Here is a 13243-nt window from a genome sequence, read left to right as displayed (position 1 = left end):
ATCATCTTTTAATTACTACCAACTAAAAAAATCAAAAACAATTTATTGCGGAAAAAACAAATATTAACTTATAAAATGTACAAAATTATTTAAATAAACTACGTCTACAACCAAAGCAATGGTTAGGAATTAGAGTCAATCAATAACAAACAAACATGTAAATGATTTTATGCAGCGATTTTTGGGTTTCCTTTTTTTCTTGTTTTTTGAATTTTTAAATAGAACATTGGGCTTTGTTTTGCTTTTTTGCTTTTTTGTTTATTGATGTATGAGTTGTGTATGATTTAATTATACATAGAGTATCTATACATATAAATATTAGGAGAATACTTTGGATTTTGTTCTTAGTTAGGTCTTACAAATAGATGCTTTGTTATGAAGAATAGGCTCTGCCTATGTGTATAGTATAGTTATTTAGTATTTGTACATAATAGTTTTAGGCAAAAGTGTTTTCATAATTTGCCCAGAGATCATAGCAAATCATAAAAGACATTTTTACCACTGGTTAGGAAATGAGAGCTCGACAATTTGTGTGCATTTGGCGGCCATCGAATAAATGGCATCCAAACATGCAGAAATTAACGAAAATAATTCAAAGGCATTCCTCGTTTTTGTTTGTTTTTCCACTGGTCGAATTAAAGACAATGTTAGTTGGTCGCAAAAACAAGGCGGCAATGAACCAAAAACCGGCTCATTGCAGCACCGTTTTAGCGCCGTTAAAGTGCAAGACAAAATTCAATTCTGCTCTGCCCTGAGTTTCAGTTTTTGGGGTTAACAACCGTCAGGGCAGAGAAGGGATGAGTTGAGTTTTGTTCTCTCCCGGCAAATTTTCTAATGCAAAAGTTGCAGGAGAAATTGGCTAGAATTTCACAAAGTTATTTAAAGTTAGTATTCCATCGTTATAAAGGTTAAATTTCGTTTGGCTTCAAGATAGTTAAGACTAATTCCATTTAGCTTGCGGTCTCTCTCTCTTCTTGTTCAATAGTTGGTTGTTGGTTGTTAAGAACTAATCACTTAGTTTATGGCATTTCTCACTAGAGAAATCTAAAAAGTTTCATGTAGCTCGAGCTTACTGGCTGGCTTACAACTAATTACTGGTTACGAGTAGTTGAAGACTAACGATTAATATTCGCAACTGTCGCCCTTGCACTGCATAAAAAGGTTCGTAATAAAAAATTAGGAAAATACTACACAATCGCAGTGGCTTGTAAAAAATCATATAAAATTACAAATTGCAATTCAGTGGGGGTTGGCCAGCGAGTCTGGTGCGTTAGTTGTGGCGCGGGCGCTTTAGCATCGCCCCGAAATGCGTCCCCAATCCGAATCCTGCGCTGGAATTGGCGGACGAACTTGGTGAACTGGTGCGCATGCGCTTTGCGGGCGATAGTTTCTTGGGAGCCTGAGCCAGACGCTTGCGCTCCTTCATGAATTCTGCAAACAGAGGAGAAAATGGGAGTTATAATTATGTGTTTAACGTGTGATCGCTAAATCAAAGTCAGCTGCTGCACTTCCGGTTGTCCCCGTTCCCACCAAGTCATTGATCCCTAAACAGCAGGCGCCGCCTGTTTTTGCACATTTTGATTTCAGTTTCGGTTTCGGGTAGATTTTCAGATTGTGGCACGTGGCCGGCAGCAGTTCCCTAACAGAGGGTTGCAGATCCACACGGGGGTAGCAAATAAATGCCAGACGGCAGCCAGACACAATCGGTCCACAGCCAGTTTTTCAGGTAGTCCAGTGAAAGCAAAAGTGGTGGTGCATAAGCTGCATAAATTAGGCGCTCTAGCTTGCTGGCCAAAGTAGCAAAAAGTACACTCAAAGTACAGTGAGTCAGGGCTTTTAGGGCTTCAGAGGCTTCACAACTGGCCACCCGATGCGGGTGCATTTATAATGCCCCGAACAGACACTTTTTACGATTATAATTACACATGCATGCGAGTGGCAATACAAAAAACGCAGAGTACAAAGCAATCAAAGGGCGGTTTGATAAGGCCACGGACTCTGGATGGTGGTGCATTGAAAGCCGATCCCCAGTCCCCTCTCTCTCTGTCGTTTTCTGTAATGAGGTCAGGCCATAGACAAAGCGGAGTCACAGCTGTTGGCATTTATAGATGCAGCCAGCCAGCCAGCCAGCCCGCATGCGATCGATCTGGAAACCAACCCCCGCGTAGCCGAGGATCAGATCAGAACCGTTTGGTTATGGAGATGAAGAGCTGAAACAGCTGCCAACAGCTTTGGAGTGCCTAACCCCTTTGGACGAAAATAAATCTCCCACAAAGCATTGGCTAATTGCTATAATTTGGGCTTAAGTTCCACGAGATACGCCCACTACTAAAGGGTCTCGGTTCCCTGGGAATTGAAAATAAACAATACATATTGAGGGTGTGTACGAAAACAGTACGAGAAACCAATCGAACAACCCTATTTAAAATGAAAGTAATGGGAGTATAAATAAATGACAGCTAAGTCTGACCATTCATTATATTATGGTTTCGTAAAAAATAATGCAATAAAAGAAGTTTCGGTTCAAACCCAAAGGATTTTACAACCATAAGTCTCTAATGAAGTCTTAAACTATTAAGACAATTTTATTAGAACTCTTAGGAAGTACTAGCCCTGGCAGATTAGTTTAATAAATTAAGCGAAAAAAAGCTTTTTTTGTACCTACATAAAAACATCCTAAATAAATCTAGAAAAGTTATGGTAACTGTCAATTCAAAACTATCCCTAAGTTCTGGTTAAAAAATTAAATTAAAGAACTCCCTCAACTTCCTCCTGAGAACCGATAACAAACAAAATATAAACAGGACAACAACGGAAAGCTATGGGAAACCAATTTATAACGTCTATCGAAGTGCAATCAAGCCTGACCCTGGGAACCGTCAAGCTCCGCTGACCAATCCATGGTATATGACCAACCCCCGGGCGGGACTCACCTGTGATTTTGGGCTGTCGCTTGCGCAGGACTATCGAGGATGTGCTGGCCAGGTTGGAGGAGGTAAACCGCGTCGTCAGCGACTCTTCCTGTGAGTCGTAGCAGGATTCGTTGTCCGTGTTGGACTCCAGCGAGGAGTTAGCCAGGTTGGAGCCGAAGTTCTCGCGCTCGGAGCGCTCGTTGACCAGGACGTCCATGTCGCTCGGATTGCTGTCGGCAGATGGACGAACGTGGGCGGCCCTGGTGAGGGTATACATCTCCGGGGCGAAGCTGGACTCCTGGAAACTGACTCGTTCCCAGATGAAGGATGTTTTCTCGGTCAAAGGGCAGCCGGCGCGGAAGTCGAAGCCCCACTTTTGCGTGGCCAATTCCTGATGGCGCTCCAGTTCGGCGTTGAAGGGTCTGCAAAGAATATTTGATTAGTTATGGGTAAAACCCAAGGGCTAGTTCCGGAACTCACGTTTTGTTGGCTGCACCCTCGGTGGATTTGGAGCTGCCGAAAAGGTCACGCTTGATGCGATTCAGTTGACGACCGCAGGGCAGATTGCGACTAACCGCTGGACTACTGCTCATCTTGCAGAACTCGCTCAGCATCGCTGGATTCAGAACTCGGGCACTGACCATGTTGACTGTATCTTATTTTTTTTTCGATCCTCTACTGTTTTTCTGCTCTGTTTTGAGACGCAGTTTTCTCGCCACTTGTTTGCGAATCGCACGCCAAAGCGAACTGTCAAACTTTTGGCGCCAAAACTTTGTTTTCGGGCCCCAAAAGAGAGCGGAAGAGCAGTCTCCACACGAATACAAATCACGGTCTCCACACGTTCGTGTGCGAGTGTGACTGTGGGAGAGCGAGAGTGCCTGTGTGTGTGTGTTGTGGGGCAGCCTTCTATTTTAGCTTTTTGCTGCCTTCAAAAGTGAAATTTCACACTGCAATTGTTTATAAATTAATTATAAACAAAGGCCTTGGTTTAATAGCACTTGATTACGGTTTGCGGTCGGTGATTTAAACACACTACACTGCAATTCCACTCACAAAACGATAGGATTGTGTCTCTCTTTTGGGTTTTAACTGGATGAATGCCTTGTGGCAGCACATTTAGTGTTTTGTTTATTTATACAACTTGCAGTCGTTGTAACAGCGATGTTTGTTGACTTTTTCGGGTACTCGGCGCACTGCGCACTATTAATATTAAAGGTAAAGCGCTACCGATCTGGTGAACCTCTTTCGACGAACTCGGAGAAACGAATAAATGATAAATAAAACACAGAGCTAAAGCAAACGTCAAACAACCACCACACGGTGTTGCCAGCTAAAAGTTCAGAGCGGTTCGCGCTCTCTGTGCAGCAACCCTCGAATTCAAAATGATCGGAGAGAGAAAGAGATGGAGAAAGAGAGCAGAGCGGTTGAGTTTGAATGCGCTTTTTATTCGAAGTTATATCGAAGGGGCAATGCACTTCTTCCATAGAACTTAAATAGCTACCTAATATTATAGCACTAACATTTTTATATATGCTCAACTTAAAAAACTTAATTAAGGAAGTAGATGAGAAGATGTACTTTACAATTTGACTTAGGTATTTGAATTCATTAATCCTTCAAATAACGATTTTATTAACTAAATTAATACAATCATAACCAAATTTTATTTATTTTTTACTTATCCTTATTTATTAATTTATGTAATTATATTAACTCTTATAAAATTTGTATTAAATTTTTATTAATAGATACCCATATATTAAAGTTTAACTGTAACATACAACTTTTTTTTAACCACTCAAGCAATCCAAGAATAGTTCCCTTGCAGAGCGTATCAAAAAAGTCGGCCTAACTCCACCTCTCTCTCTCACTCCGTATCTGCCTCTCTCTTTCTATCACTATCTCCCTTCTCTCTCCCTTTCCATCCGCGTGCTCGCTGCCTTTTTGTTTGTTGTTGCATCGGTGGAGCTGTACTTTTGGTTGCGATTGCGATGGGAAGATATAAAAATACAAAAAAAAAAGTGTTTTGGCTTCGGTTTGTTTGGCTTCAAACTGGATTTTTAGCTGTCGAAGGGGCGTGGCAGGGGGCAATTTGGGGCACCGATTCTTTTCACTTTCCTCGTGTTGCCAAGGGGAAAAGCGAGCTTGCAATGTGGGGCACTGGTCCAGTAGATAGCCCAAGTCTACAAATTTCGAGCTTCCTCATGCAGTTCCCATGGCAATATGGGTATTTCAAATTTCCGTTATGCCTGACTTTTTTAAGCACCAAAGTTTTCTGCTCATTTCATGCTGCATTTTCCAAAAGTTGTTCCCCATTCGTGTGCAAAATCGTAAAAAATTAAATTACACTACCGAAAGCAATAAAACGAGATTTATATTGTTTGCACAAATCCAATTAAATAAAAAAGAAAGAAAAGGAACAAAACCTTGGAAGTCAGATTTGTAGTCTAAAGACATCATTTGCTTTGTCCTTTGCACTCGACAAAATAATAAGAAAATCTCTTGGCTTTCCACACAAAAACCCGAGAAAGGAAAAAACAAGAAAAAAACTGAGTGCAATCACCCCAAAAAAGGCACAGATCGTTTGACGACCGTTCGATTAGGCAGCATCATCCATAATTCTTTCCTCTACACTCCCATACGATCCGATCCGTTTCGATCCGATCCCTTGTGGTTCGGTTTTCAATGCTGTTTATGGGACACACCCTCCCATCGGAAAGAAAAGCAACGTGAATTTACACACTTTATAACAAATTTGAGAATTCTACTGGCGTTCGGTTGTTGCAGTCATGCCTGAAAACATAAACAACTCAAGTAGGAGTTTTTCGAAAGGGGGAAGAGTTCGTGATCCCTTTAAGTAATTTCCTCCCGAGCAGGATATCCTGGTGGTTTATATGGGTTGTGTCAACACACGCGGAAAAAGAAACAAAAAAAAAAGGCGTAGAAAAGAGGTGGAAAGCGCAGTTCTCAAGTGGCCCCGTTTATAAGGGCAGATCCTTTAGGATTGTCCCGTGGAACGTGCGGGCATTATATGATAATCAAGGTATTCGGTTGATTGGAGACTTTAATGCTGGTTGAATCGGATCTTATCGCTTGTTCCCTAATATGCTCTTAACTATCCCCCCTAAGACGATAAGACCTAGCCAAACATTGTCATCTTTTCCTGGCCCAAGGTCGCGGTCTGTAAAACATTATCTCTTATCTATTAAAACCTCAATGCAGTTTAGTCCTGTTCGGTCTTGTATAAAATATACGTTACACTCATTTCGAATGCAATGCTTCTTATCGCCTAAAAACAACCCAGTCCGAAACCAACCCAGCCCATTTCACCCCAGGAGGAGGTTAAGATATCCCACTCTAAAGGTATCTATATAGTGCCATATAACCAAGAACTTGCCACGTGTTCCAGTGGGGGTGCTAATGTTCAGCGAGCATGACCAACCGGCCAAGTAACGCTCGAAATTGCCGTAAGATATTTTTCAAATATTCTCGGTTCCGTAAGAAAATTACCATAAAAACTGTTCAGCTCACGGAACTGTGACCGCAATTTCGGAAATTTTGCTAGGCAGGTGTGCTACGAAAAGGATATTTCAAGGGTTCAGCCCAACTTGTTGTGGGAGTGTTTCATTTCGAAATAACAACTAATAAAGGGGAGGTAAGAAAATGATCTCTTGGACAGTTAAAACAAAAAATAGGGAATATTAACCGTTTTAAAATCTCCAGACATTATTTTGAAAAACAAATGATCTTTAAGGTGGAGATCCAGTCATTAATTATACTATTATCCACCCTTCTGCTGACCATCAAGACACTCACATTTATATATCTCACACCGCAACCTTAATCACAGTGATCCCTATCAAAACACAAAAACCAGGCAAGCCGATCTACTCCAAGTGTTACAAAGCATTTCTCGCTGGCAAATGACCAATCATTAATATTACGAAATCTCTGCCCAGGACATTTATAAATGACTTTTACCTATCTTTCATCTTTTACTCGGACAAATTGCGGTCAGATCGAGGAGCTATTGATGGATTTCCTTCAAAGTGGAATGCAAATAGTCGGGCAAGTATGCAAATATTTGGACTGGCTACCGTAGAGGCTAATCCTTTGCTGATCCTGTGGCTACTGTGCTACTTTCCATCCAAAATCATCAATCAACGAAAGGCACTTGTGCTGACCGAGGAGAAAAACGAGCATGACAGCTCATTTTATTGGAACAGTCGTCTCTCGGTGGACAAACACCCAAGGAAGTTGTGTGAAAAGGTTCCCTGTTCCTGGTAAACGCGTGGAAAACGTGTTTCGGAAAATACGTTGGCGAGGAACTCGTTTTATCAGCCAAGAAATTATAAATATTTATGGAAAACCATTTGAGAAGAGCGAGCCCAAAGAAAGATAAACAAACAGAGGCATGGAGTCAAGAAGTTGTCAAATTCCAAGGTATCTTAGGTCAGGAAAGCAGATCAGTCAGAGATGTATCTCTGTAGTGCCTCGCTATTTGTATATGCTATCTGACGCCGAACTACCCCCAAAAAAGTGGAGGAAAACCTCAGTCACTTTTGGATACATATAAGGTTTTTGGCTGCCCGACTCCCCGACCAAACTCAAATAATAATAAAAACGCATTTATGACTGCATCGGGTGAGAAACGCCATAAAGCAGCGAGGCAATCAGCGTCGGCGATCGTTCGGCGTAGAAAAATAAACGAAATCCTTTCGAAAATCATCCACAAAACAGGTTGGAAAAGATAGCCCATAAAAGGCAGGTAGATCGTTCGACCATTTGGGGGTTTTCAATCACAAGACAAATTTATTAGAGGGAAAAGGAACGTGACCCTTTTCGGATTTCGATTTTGGGGAACGAGAAGCAACTGAACAAAAAAACAAAGTTAACCAACATGAGAACCAGAATAAAAGTCTGAAGAGTTGTGAAGGGTACAGTTGTGTAACTGTTGGAGTATTTAACTGGTGGACTCCTCTTCCTCCTTCTCATAGTCCTCGTCCGAGGAACCGTAGATGTTCCACTTGTCCATGTTCTGTAGCCACATAACGATTGATCCATTAGTCGTGCCAATGGCGCACACCTCGCCGTCCGGGCTGAACTTCAAGAAGGATATCTCGCTGCCATTGTCGTAGAAGTAGGACAGCAGAAGAGCATCCGTGGAGTAATCGTACTTGTAGACGTAGCCCAGGCTGTTGCCGCACACGTACGACTCCCTGCTGGGATGCAGTGTGACCGCCGTCACTTTGTAGGCCATCTTGCGGTGCTTGAGGACCTCGAACTGCTTGCAGTCCAGAAAGATCAGGCTGCGGCCATAGGCGATGGTCACCATATCACCGCCATGGTGGAGCTCCAAGGCCTTGGCGTGATGCGGCAGGACAATGGAGCGGGCACTCTCGCCGCTCAGGCAGTCCCACATCTTCACAGTGCGATCGTAGGAGGAGGTCAGCACGCAGCGATTGTCCAGGCAGAAGGTGAGATCCCTCACGCCACGGTGGTGACCCCCAAAGACCATCAGCGGCGTCTTGTCCAAGCATTGCAGGTCGAAGAGGGTGACGAGGGGAGCCGGGCCGAGGCAACCGGTCACCAGGCGATTGGCCTGCCGATTCAAGTCCACGCTGGCCACTGTCTCCGGATGCGGAATCTTCGCCAGCTGCCGCCCGAGCAGCACATCCCAGACACGAGCTGTGCAATCGCCACCGCCGCTGGCCAGTATCTTGCCATCTTCGCCCAGGGCCACGCTCCACACGCTCATCCCCTGCCTTCTCAGCGATCCAATCCAGGAGGCTGTGTAGCCATTTCGCAGCATCACCTGCCCATCGAGTCCCGCCGAGGCCATGACGAATCCCGATCCCAAGTCCCTGCTGAAGGCCAGATCAACCACTGCGTCCGCGTGACCTTCACCGATTCCTCCCATATCAGGCAACGACATCTTGTTTCTTCCTTGGAATTATAATGCTTTTCCGAAAACTGATGATAAAATAATGTCAGAAGGATTCCGTTTTTTGTTTATTTTTCACAAGTTTCTGCTGGAAATAGGTATGTCGATCTCAAAGACTGTTAGATAATAAGCTACTAGGTTTTTCACTCTATAAATTTTTAAATTTGGAGTAACAATTATTTAAAAGCTTGTAATGTTTTCAACATATATCGCAAAATTTCAAAAAAATTCTTTTAACCCCACCTTTATTTGCACAACCATAAGTATTAGTAAAAATTAGTAGGTTATAATCACAAATTTTGCTTATCACGCTATAAAAAATCCAACTAAATATATAAAATATATATACAAAAAGTTCGATTTTGTGCATTATATTTTAATGACTAAATGATAATGCCTATAGTTTTTTAAATAAAACATAATTAAAAACATTGTTGTGTATATTTCGCCAGGAATTAAAAAAAGGATTTTCCACAAGCCAACAGTGAAGAACTTTATACAGTAATAAAGTGTGGTTCGAGAAGCAGCTTAAATGTTCTCAGAACCATCCAACAAGTTGGAGAACTCCGCCAGCTTGGCGAGTATCCAGGGCACAAAGGTGGGCACATCCATGTAGTAGGCGTTCTGACCAGTTCCACAGTCACTGGCCCCCGTGCTGACCACTCCGAATAGAACCGTTCGCACGGTGCCAAAGTACATGGTTGACCAGGTGAGCGGACCACCCGAATCGCCGGTGCAAGTATCCACATAGTATCCATCGGCGCACAGAAAGGAAGAGTCTCTGCCGCCCGAGCAATTCTTCGTGTTAATATAGACTTCCATGGTGCTGTTGGCGAAGCGGCGATCCTCCATTTTTCCCCAGCCCACCGCAATGTACGGTTTTCCTATCAATTTGGTAAACGCCAGGAGATCGTCGCTTAGGGGCAGACAAATTGGTCGAATGTGGTCTGTAAAAGCAGTGTTTTTCAATTCTGAGGAAAACAAAACTTTTTTTATTTTTTAATAAGCATTTCTTACCTTTGAATACCACTTTCCGGTCCAGTCTTATGAGGGCCATGTCATTCCAACTAGAAAAGGCATCGAAATCCTCGTGAATAGTCCACTTTTCTATGGTATATTCCTCCACGGGTGGTGCACAAATTGGTTTATAATCGTAGGTCGTGCAGTCAGATGATGAATTTAGGTCGAGCTCTCCCAGTCGCACTCTTAATCTGATCATTATATATTGCTAGGAAATACTCTGAAAGAATCGAAATAATCATACTTACTCACTGGACATGGGGCACAATTTAAAGCAATGCGCAGCAGTTAAAATGAAGCCTGAATTAAAAGAAATGAAATAATAAAGAAAAAATCACAAAATCAAACAATGTTACATTCAAATATGTTAATGTTTAATTTTACTATGGGGTTTTTCTCTGGGTGTACATACGTTCTGAGATAAGGGCGCCTCCACAGCGACACAGCTCCAAATGACTTGGTATATAGATGAACGCCATCCAAGGCTGAGACATCAAGAAAGATTTCCTGCCACCGGTGATTCTTCGGCGAAGTCTTTGGCTGGGAATTATATTTGTCAGGACTCCGCAATCCAGTTGTTTCAGCTGTTCGTATACTCTCAGCTCCTCGGGGTTTTTAGGTCCAGCTTGGGATGCAGAAAATAGGCAGATGAAAGCCCAGGACAGGGTAAAAATCGCGAGAGAACCGTTCATGATTCAAGCTCAGATCGAAAGTGACTGAGTGCACTTCTCTGTTTGTTGACTACGATTTAATAGCACTGCTTATCGCCTTAGGAAATCACTGCTCAATTTCCAAGAACAATAAATATATTAAATAAAGTATCAATAATAATGACAATGACATCAGAAAGTAAATAAAACTATTTAACAACTCAAACAAAACAATCGGAATATATATTTTCATAATCAGCACTATATTTCATTTTGTAATTAATAAATTTCAAGCAAAAAATTCGAAATTATTAAATATAAATAATTTCAAAATCATTCGTCGTTCGATAAAAAATGTTCTTTAAGCCGAAAATCGAGTCGCCCAATAAAGCTTGCACTTTATGCGAGAGGCACCGAGTTGCTCCTCCGTTTTTCCTTTGCCACTTTTAATTTAATAGAAAGCACACAACCCCGAGGGCAGAAGTGGAATCCTGCTTGTGCCGATGTCGGTATCAGTCATCACTTGTTAATCTCACTTAAACGTTTCAGCGGATATTGTATGGCCCGCATACCTGAGCGTTTTTCGGCAAACAGCGGAAGATGGCAAACTACTCGCAACTTTGTCGGCGAAGAAGCGCCAGGATATTAGCAAGGTGCAAAGGGAAGAAGGACGAGGGCGTAATGTATATTAAATGCACTCGAGGAGATTCAATTCATATTTCAGAATGTTTTGCTTCCATTATGCGGCCGAACAAAGGAGACACCCAGGCACGAGCTCCTCCATCTCCATCTCCATCTCCATCTGCGCCCTCGAGAGGATCCATTTCACCTGTAGGACGCGGGTGACAACTGTGCATACACAAGCGGGCCAACTCGGGCCAACACGGGCCAACACAATGCTGCGGATAAGAAGCATCTACCAACACCTTTTGGCAATCTCTGACTTTGTACTTTGTACCTGAACCAATTGTGCGGGCACAGGACCAAAAAACCAGGAGCAGGAGTCGCTGGCAACCGCAAGACTAACAGCACACGCCCGCAATTGAGTCGATTTCACTTTCACACAAGTCGGAACAAGGGCTCCCTCCAAATCAGCTCAAAGAGGCAGTGCACTGAAAAAAAGAAGCAAATTAAATATTGTACACATACGAGATCGGCACGATATACATATAATTTATAAAATGTAATAATCTGTAATCAGCAAGTCAAATAAGTTTATTACAGAGAGTCTAAAAAAATCACTTATCAAAATATTTTACTCCAGAAAAGAAAATTTATTTTACAAATTTCATTAACCAATCATATTTTATTGGGAAATCATTTTTAAAACTTGTTTTTTCTTCTTTAGAAAACTGAAAGACAAATACTGTGTCTAATAGAAACGTAAAAAACTGAAAAATCATGTCGCAAAAGAGAATACTCCAGAAATAATTAATTTTGATAAAATTATTTCACTATTTGTTGGAAAATCATTTTTAAAACTTAAATTTCTTGGAAAAACCAAAAACTTTGTTTATATATAGAAACTTAAAATACTGCGATAATAGTTTTGACCTTATTTCTCTTTAGCGAAATAATCAAACATTGTTTTTCTGTGCACTGTTTTCGGGCAAGAGAATTTGTCGCTGTCTCTTGGGATTTGGGGGAAATTAAACGGATTTCCTCGAGAGCTTGACTTGACAATGTGTGATGTGGTAGTTGCCGAAAGTCATTGTCGAAGAACATGCTAATTATATTTATGCACAAAAGAAGTTCATCAAGAAAAAAAGAAGAAAATACGAGCTTAAAACATTATTCAAAAGACATCCTAAGATCTGAAGCAACATTTAAGAAACATTGTTAATAACAATGTAATATAGGAAATATTTGATATAACCCGAATTGAAATTGTCATCTTATCCCAAAACAGTTTGTTCCCATAACCTACTGTCCCGTATTTTGTCGACCAGCCCACAAATGCACAAATCATTGAGAGTTTCCCTTTTTGATTTTGGTTTGAAAACGCATTAATAATAATTAGTACAAACATGGAAGAGTTTTAAAAGAAGTGCAACTCATGTCATTAATAGACTTTTTCTGAAAACGGAAAGTGAGTGGCATGAACAGCATTTGGGCGTGGTCAGCAGGAAGTTTGGATTCATTTGTCAGTCGAGACGAGTCAAAATGTGAGCATTAAGAAATATTCCAAAGTCAGCGAAAAGTTGATGAAGGGAATTAATTTTTTTTTGGCGAATTTTCGGCCATCAAAATATTTACTGGGCCCATAAAGTTGCCTACTTTACGACGAGCCAACGGAAATTCTTTATATGTAATTGCTTATAATTTTTATAGGACATCAGAAGCAGGAGCAGGAGCCTCAGCAAGGGGTAAAGGACGAGGGGAGTGGCGGAAGGACACTCCCATTGATAATGCGAGAGCAGTCATCAATCTGTCCCAGATTCGTGAGGTTCCTTTCCTCCTTTCGCATCCCAGACTCCGTGGCTCTGCCAAAGTGTCAGGACAAATCAATAAACTCTGTAATTTTATTACGAACGTTACAGATACCGATCTGTCACTTTCCATTGTCGATTTGACAATTGATATCTCACACATCATTTGGTTCGAGTGCGCACAATGAGATTGTTTATGCCATTTTTGGGTAAGCGACTTGCGAAATTCTTCCCTCGGGTTCCGTAGTTCCTTAGTTCGATAGACCTTCTTGCAGGGGTCCGTCTAGG

The 13243-nt window shown here is 41.7% G+C and overlaps 3 protein-coding genes across 3 annotated transcripts; all 3 read right to left on the bottom strand.

Moving 5' to 3' along the window:
- Positions 1 to 65: 65 nt before the first annotated feature.
- On the bottom strand, positions 66 to 4186 carry LOC108141519 (cyclin-dependent kinase inhibitor 1). The gene is made up of 3 exons (XM_017264949.2): positions 3393 to 4186; positions 2934 to 3334; positions 66 to 1431 (listed from the first exon to the last, which is right to left on the bottom strand). The coding sequence occupies exons 1-3, from the start codon at positions 3554 to 3556 to the stop codon at positions 1271 to 1273; spliced, it is 726 nt and encodes a 241-aa protein (XP_017120438.1). The 5' UTR covers positions 3557 to 4186; the 3' UTR covers positions 66 to 1270.
- Positions 4187 to 7704: 3518 nt separating this feature from the next.
- LOC108141295 (serine-threonine kinase receptor-associated protein) lies at positions 7705 to 8988 on the bottom strand. The gene has a single exon (XM_017264562.2). It carries the CDS (start codon positions 8845 to 8847, stop codon positions 7876 to 7878), a length of 972 nt encoding a protein of 323 aa, XP_017120051.1. The 5' UTR covers positions 8848 to 8988; the 3' UTR covers positions 7705 to 7875.
- A 96-nt stretch (positions 8989 to 9084) lies between these two features.
- Positions 9085 to 10581, bottom strand: LOC108141288 (serine protease grass-like). The gene is made up of 4 exons (XM_017264556.1): positions 10289 to 10581; positions 10125 to 10176; positions 9874 to 10067; positions 9085 to 9803 (listed from the first exon to the last, which is right to left on the bottom strand). The coding sequence occupies exons 1-4, from the start codon at positions 10566 to 10568 to the stop codon at positions 9385 to 9387; spliced, it is 945 nt and encodes a 314-aa protein (XP_017120045.1). The 5' UTR covers positions 10569 to 10581; the 3' UTR covers positions 9085 to 9384.
- Between the last annotated feature and the right edge of the window lie 2662 nt (positions 10582 to 13243).

This window comes from Drosophila elegans, unplaced genomic scaffold (genome assembly GCF_018152505.1).
Source record: "Drosophila elegans isolate 14027-0461.03 unplaced genomic scaffold, ASM1815250v1 contig_183, whole genome shotgun sequence".
Lineage (NCBI taxonomy): Eukaryota > Metazoa > Arthropoda > Insecta > Diptera > Drosophilidae > Drosophila > Drosophila elegans.
Note: the sequence above shows the minus strand (reverse complement) of the source record. Positions and strands in the feature narration are given on the sequence as shown.

What these genes read in the sequence shown, in the direction of transcription:
- LOC108141519 (XM_017264949.2), bottom strand. Translation starts at nt 3,556, where the DNA reads ATGGTCAGTGCCCGAGTTCTGAATCCAGCGATGCTGAGCGAGTTCTGC. An exon ending in GAGGGTGCAGCCAACAAAAC is followed by an intron (nt 3,335 to 3,392) that starts GTGAGTTCCGGA and finishes TATTCTTTGCAG; the next exon opens with ACCCTTCAACGCCGAACTGG. An exon ending in GCGACAGCCCAAAATCACAG is followed by an intron (nt 1,432 to 2,933) that starts GTGAGTCCCGCC and finishes CTCTGTTTGCAG; the next exon opens with AATTCATGAAGGAGCGCAAG.
- LOC108141295 (XM_017264562.2), bottom strand. Translation starts at nt 8,847, where the DNA reads ATGTCGTTGCCTGATATGGGAGGAATCGGTGAAGGTCACGCGGACGCA.
- LOC108141288 (XM_017264556.1), bottom strand. Translation starts at nt 10,568, where the DNA reads ATGAACGGTTCTCTCGCGATTTTTACCCTGTCCTGGGCTTTCATCTGC. An exon ending in TTGTGCCCCATGTCCAGTGA is followed by an intron (nt 10,068 to 10,124) that starts GTAAGTATGATT and finishes TATAATGATCAG; the next exon opens with ATTAAGAGTGCGACTGGGAG. An exon ending in CCGGAAAGTGGTATTCAAAG is followed by an intron (nt 9,804 to 9,873) that starts GTAAGAAATGCT and finishes CTGCTTTTACAG; the next exon opens with ACCACATTCGACCAATTTGT.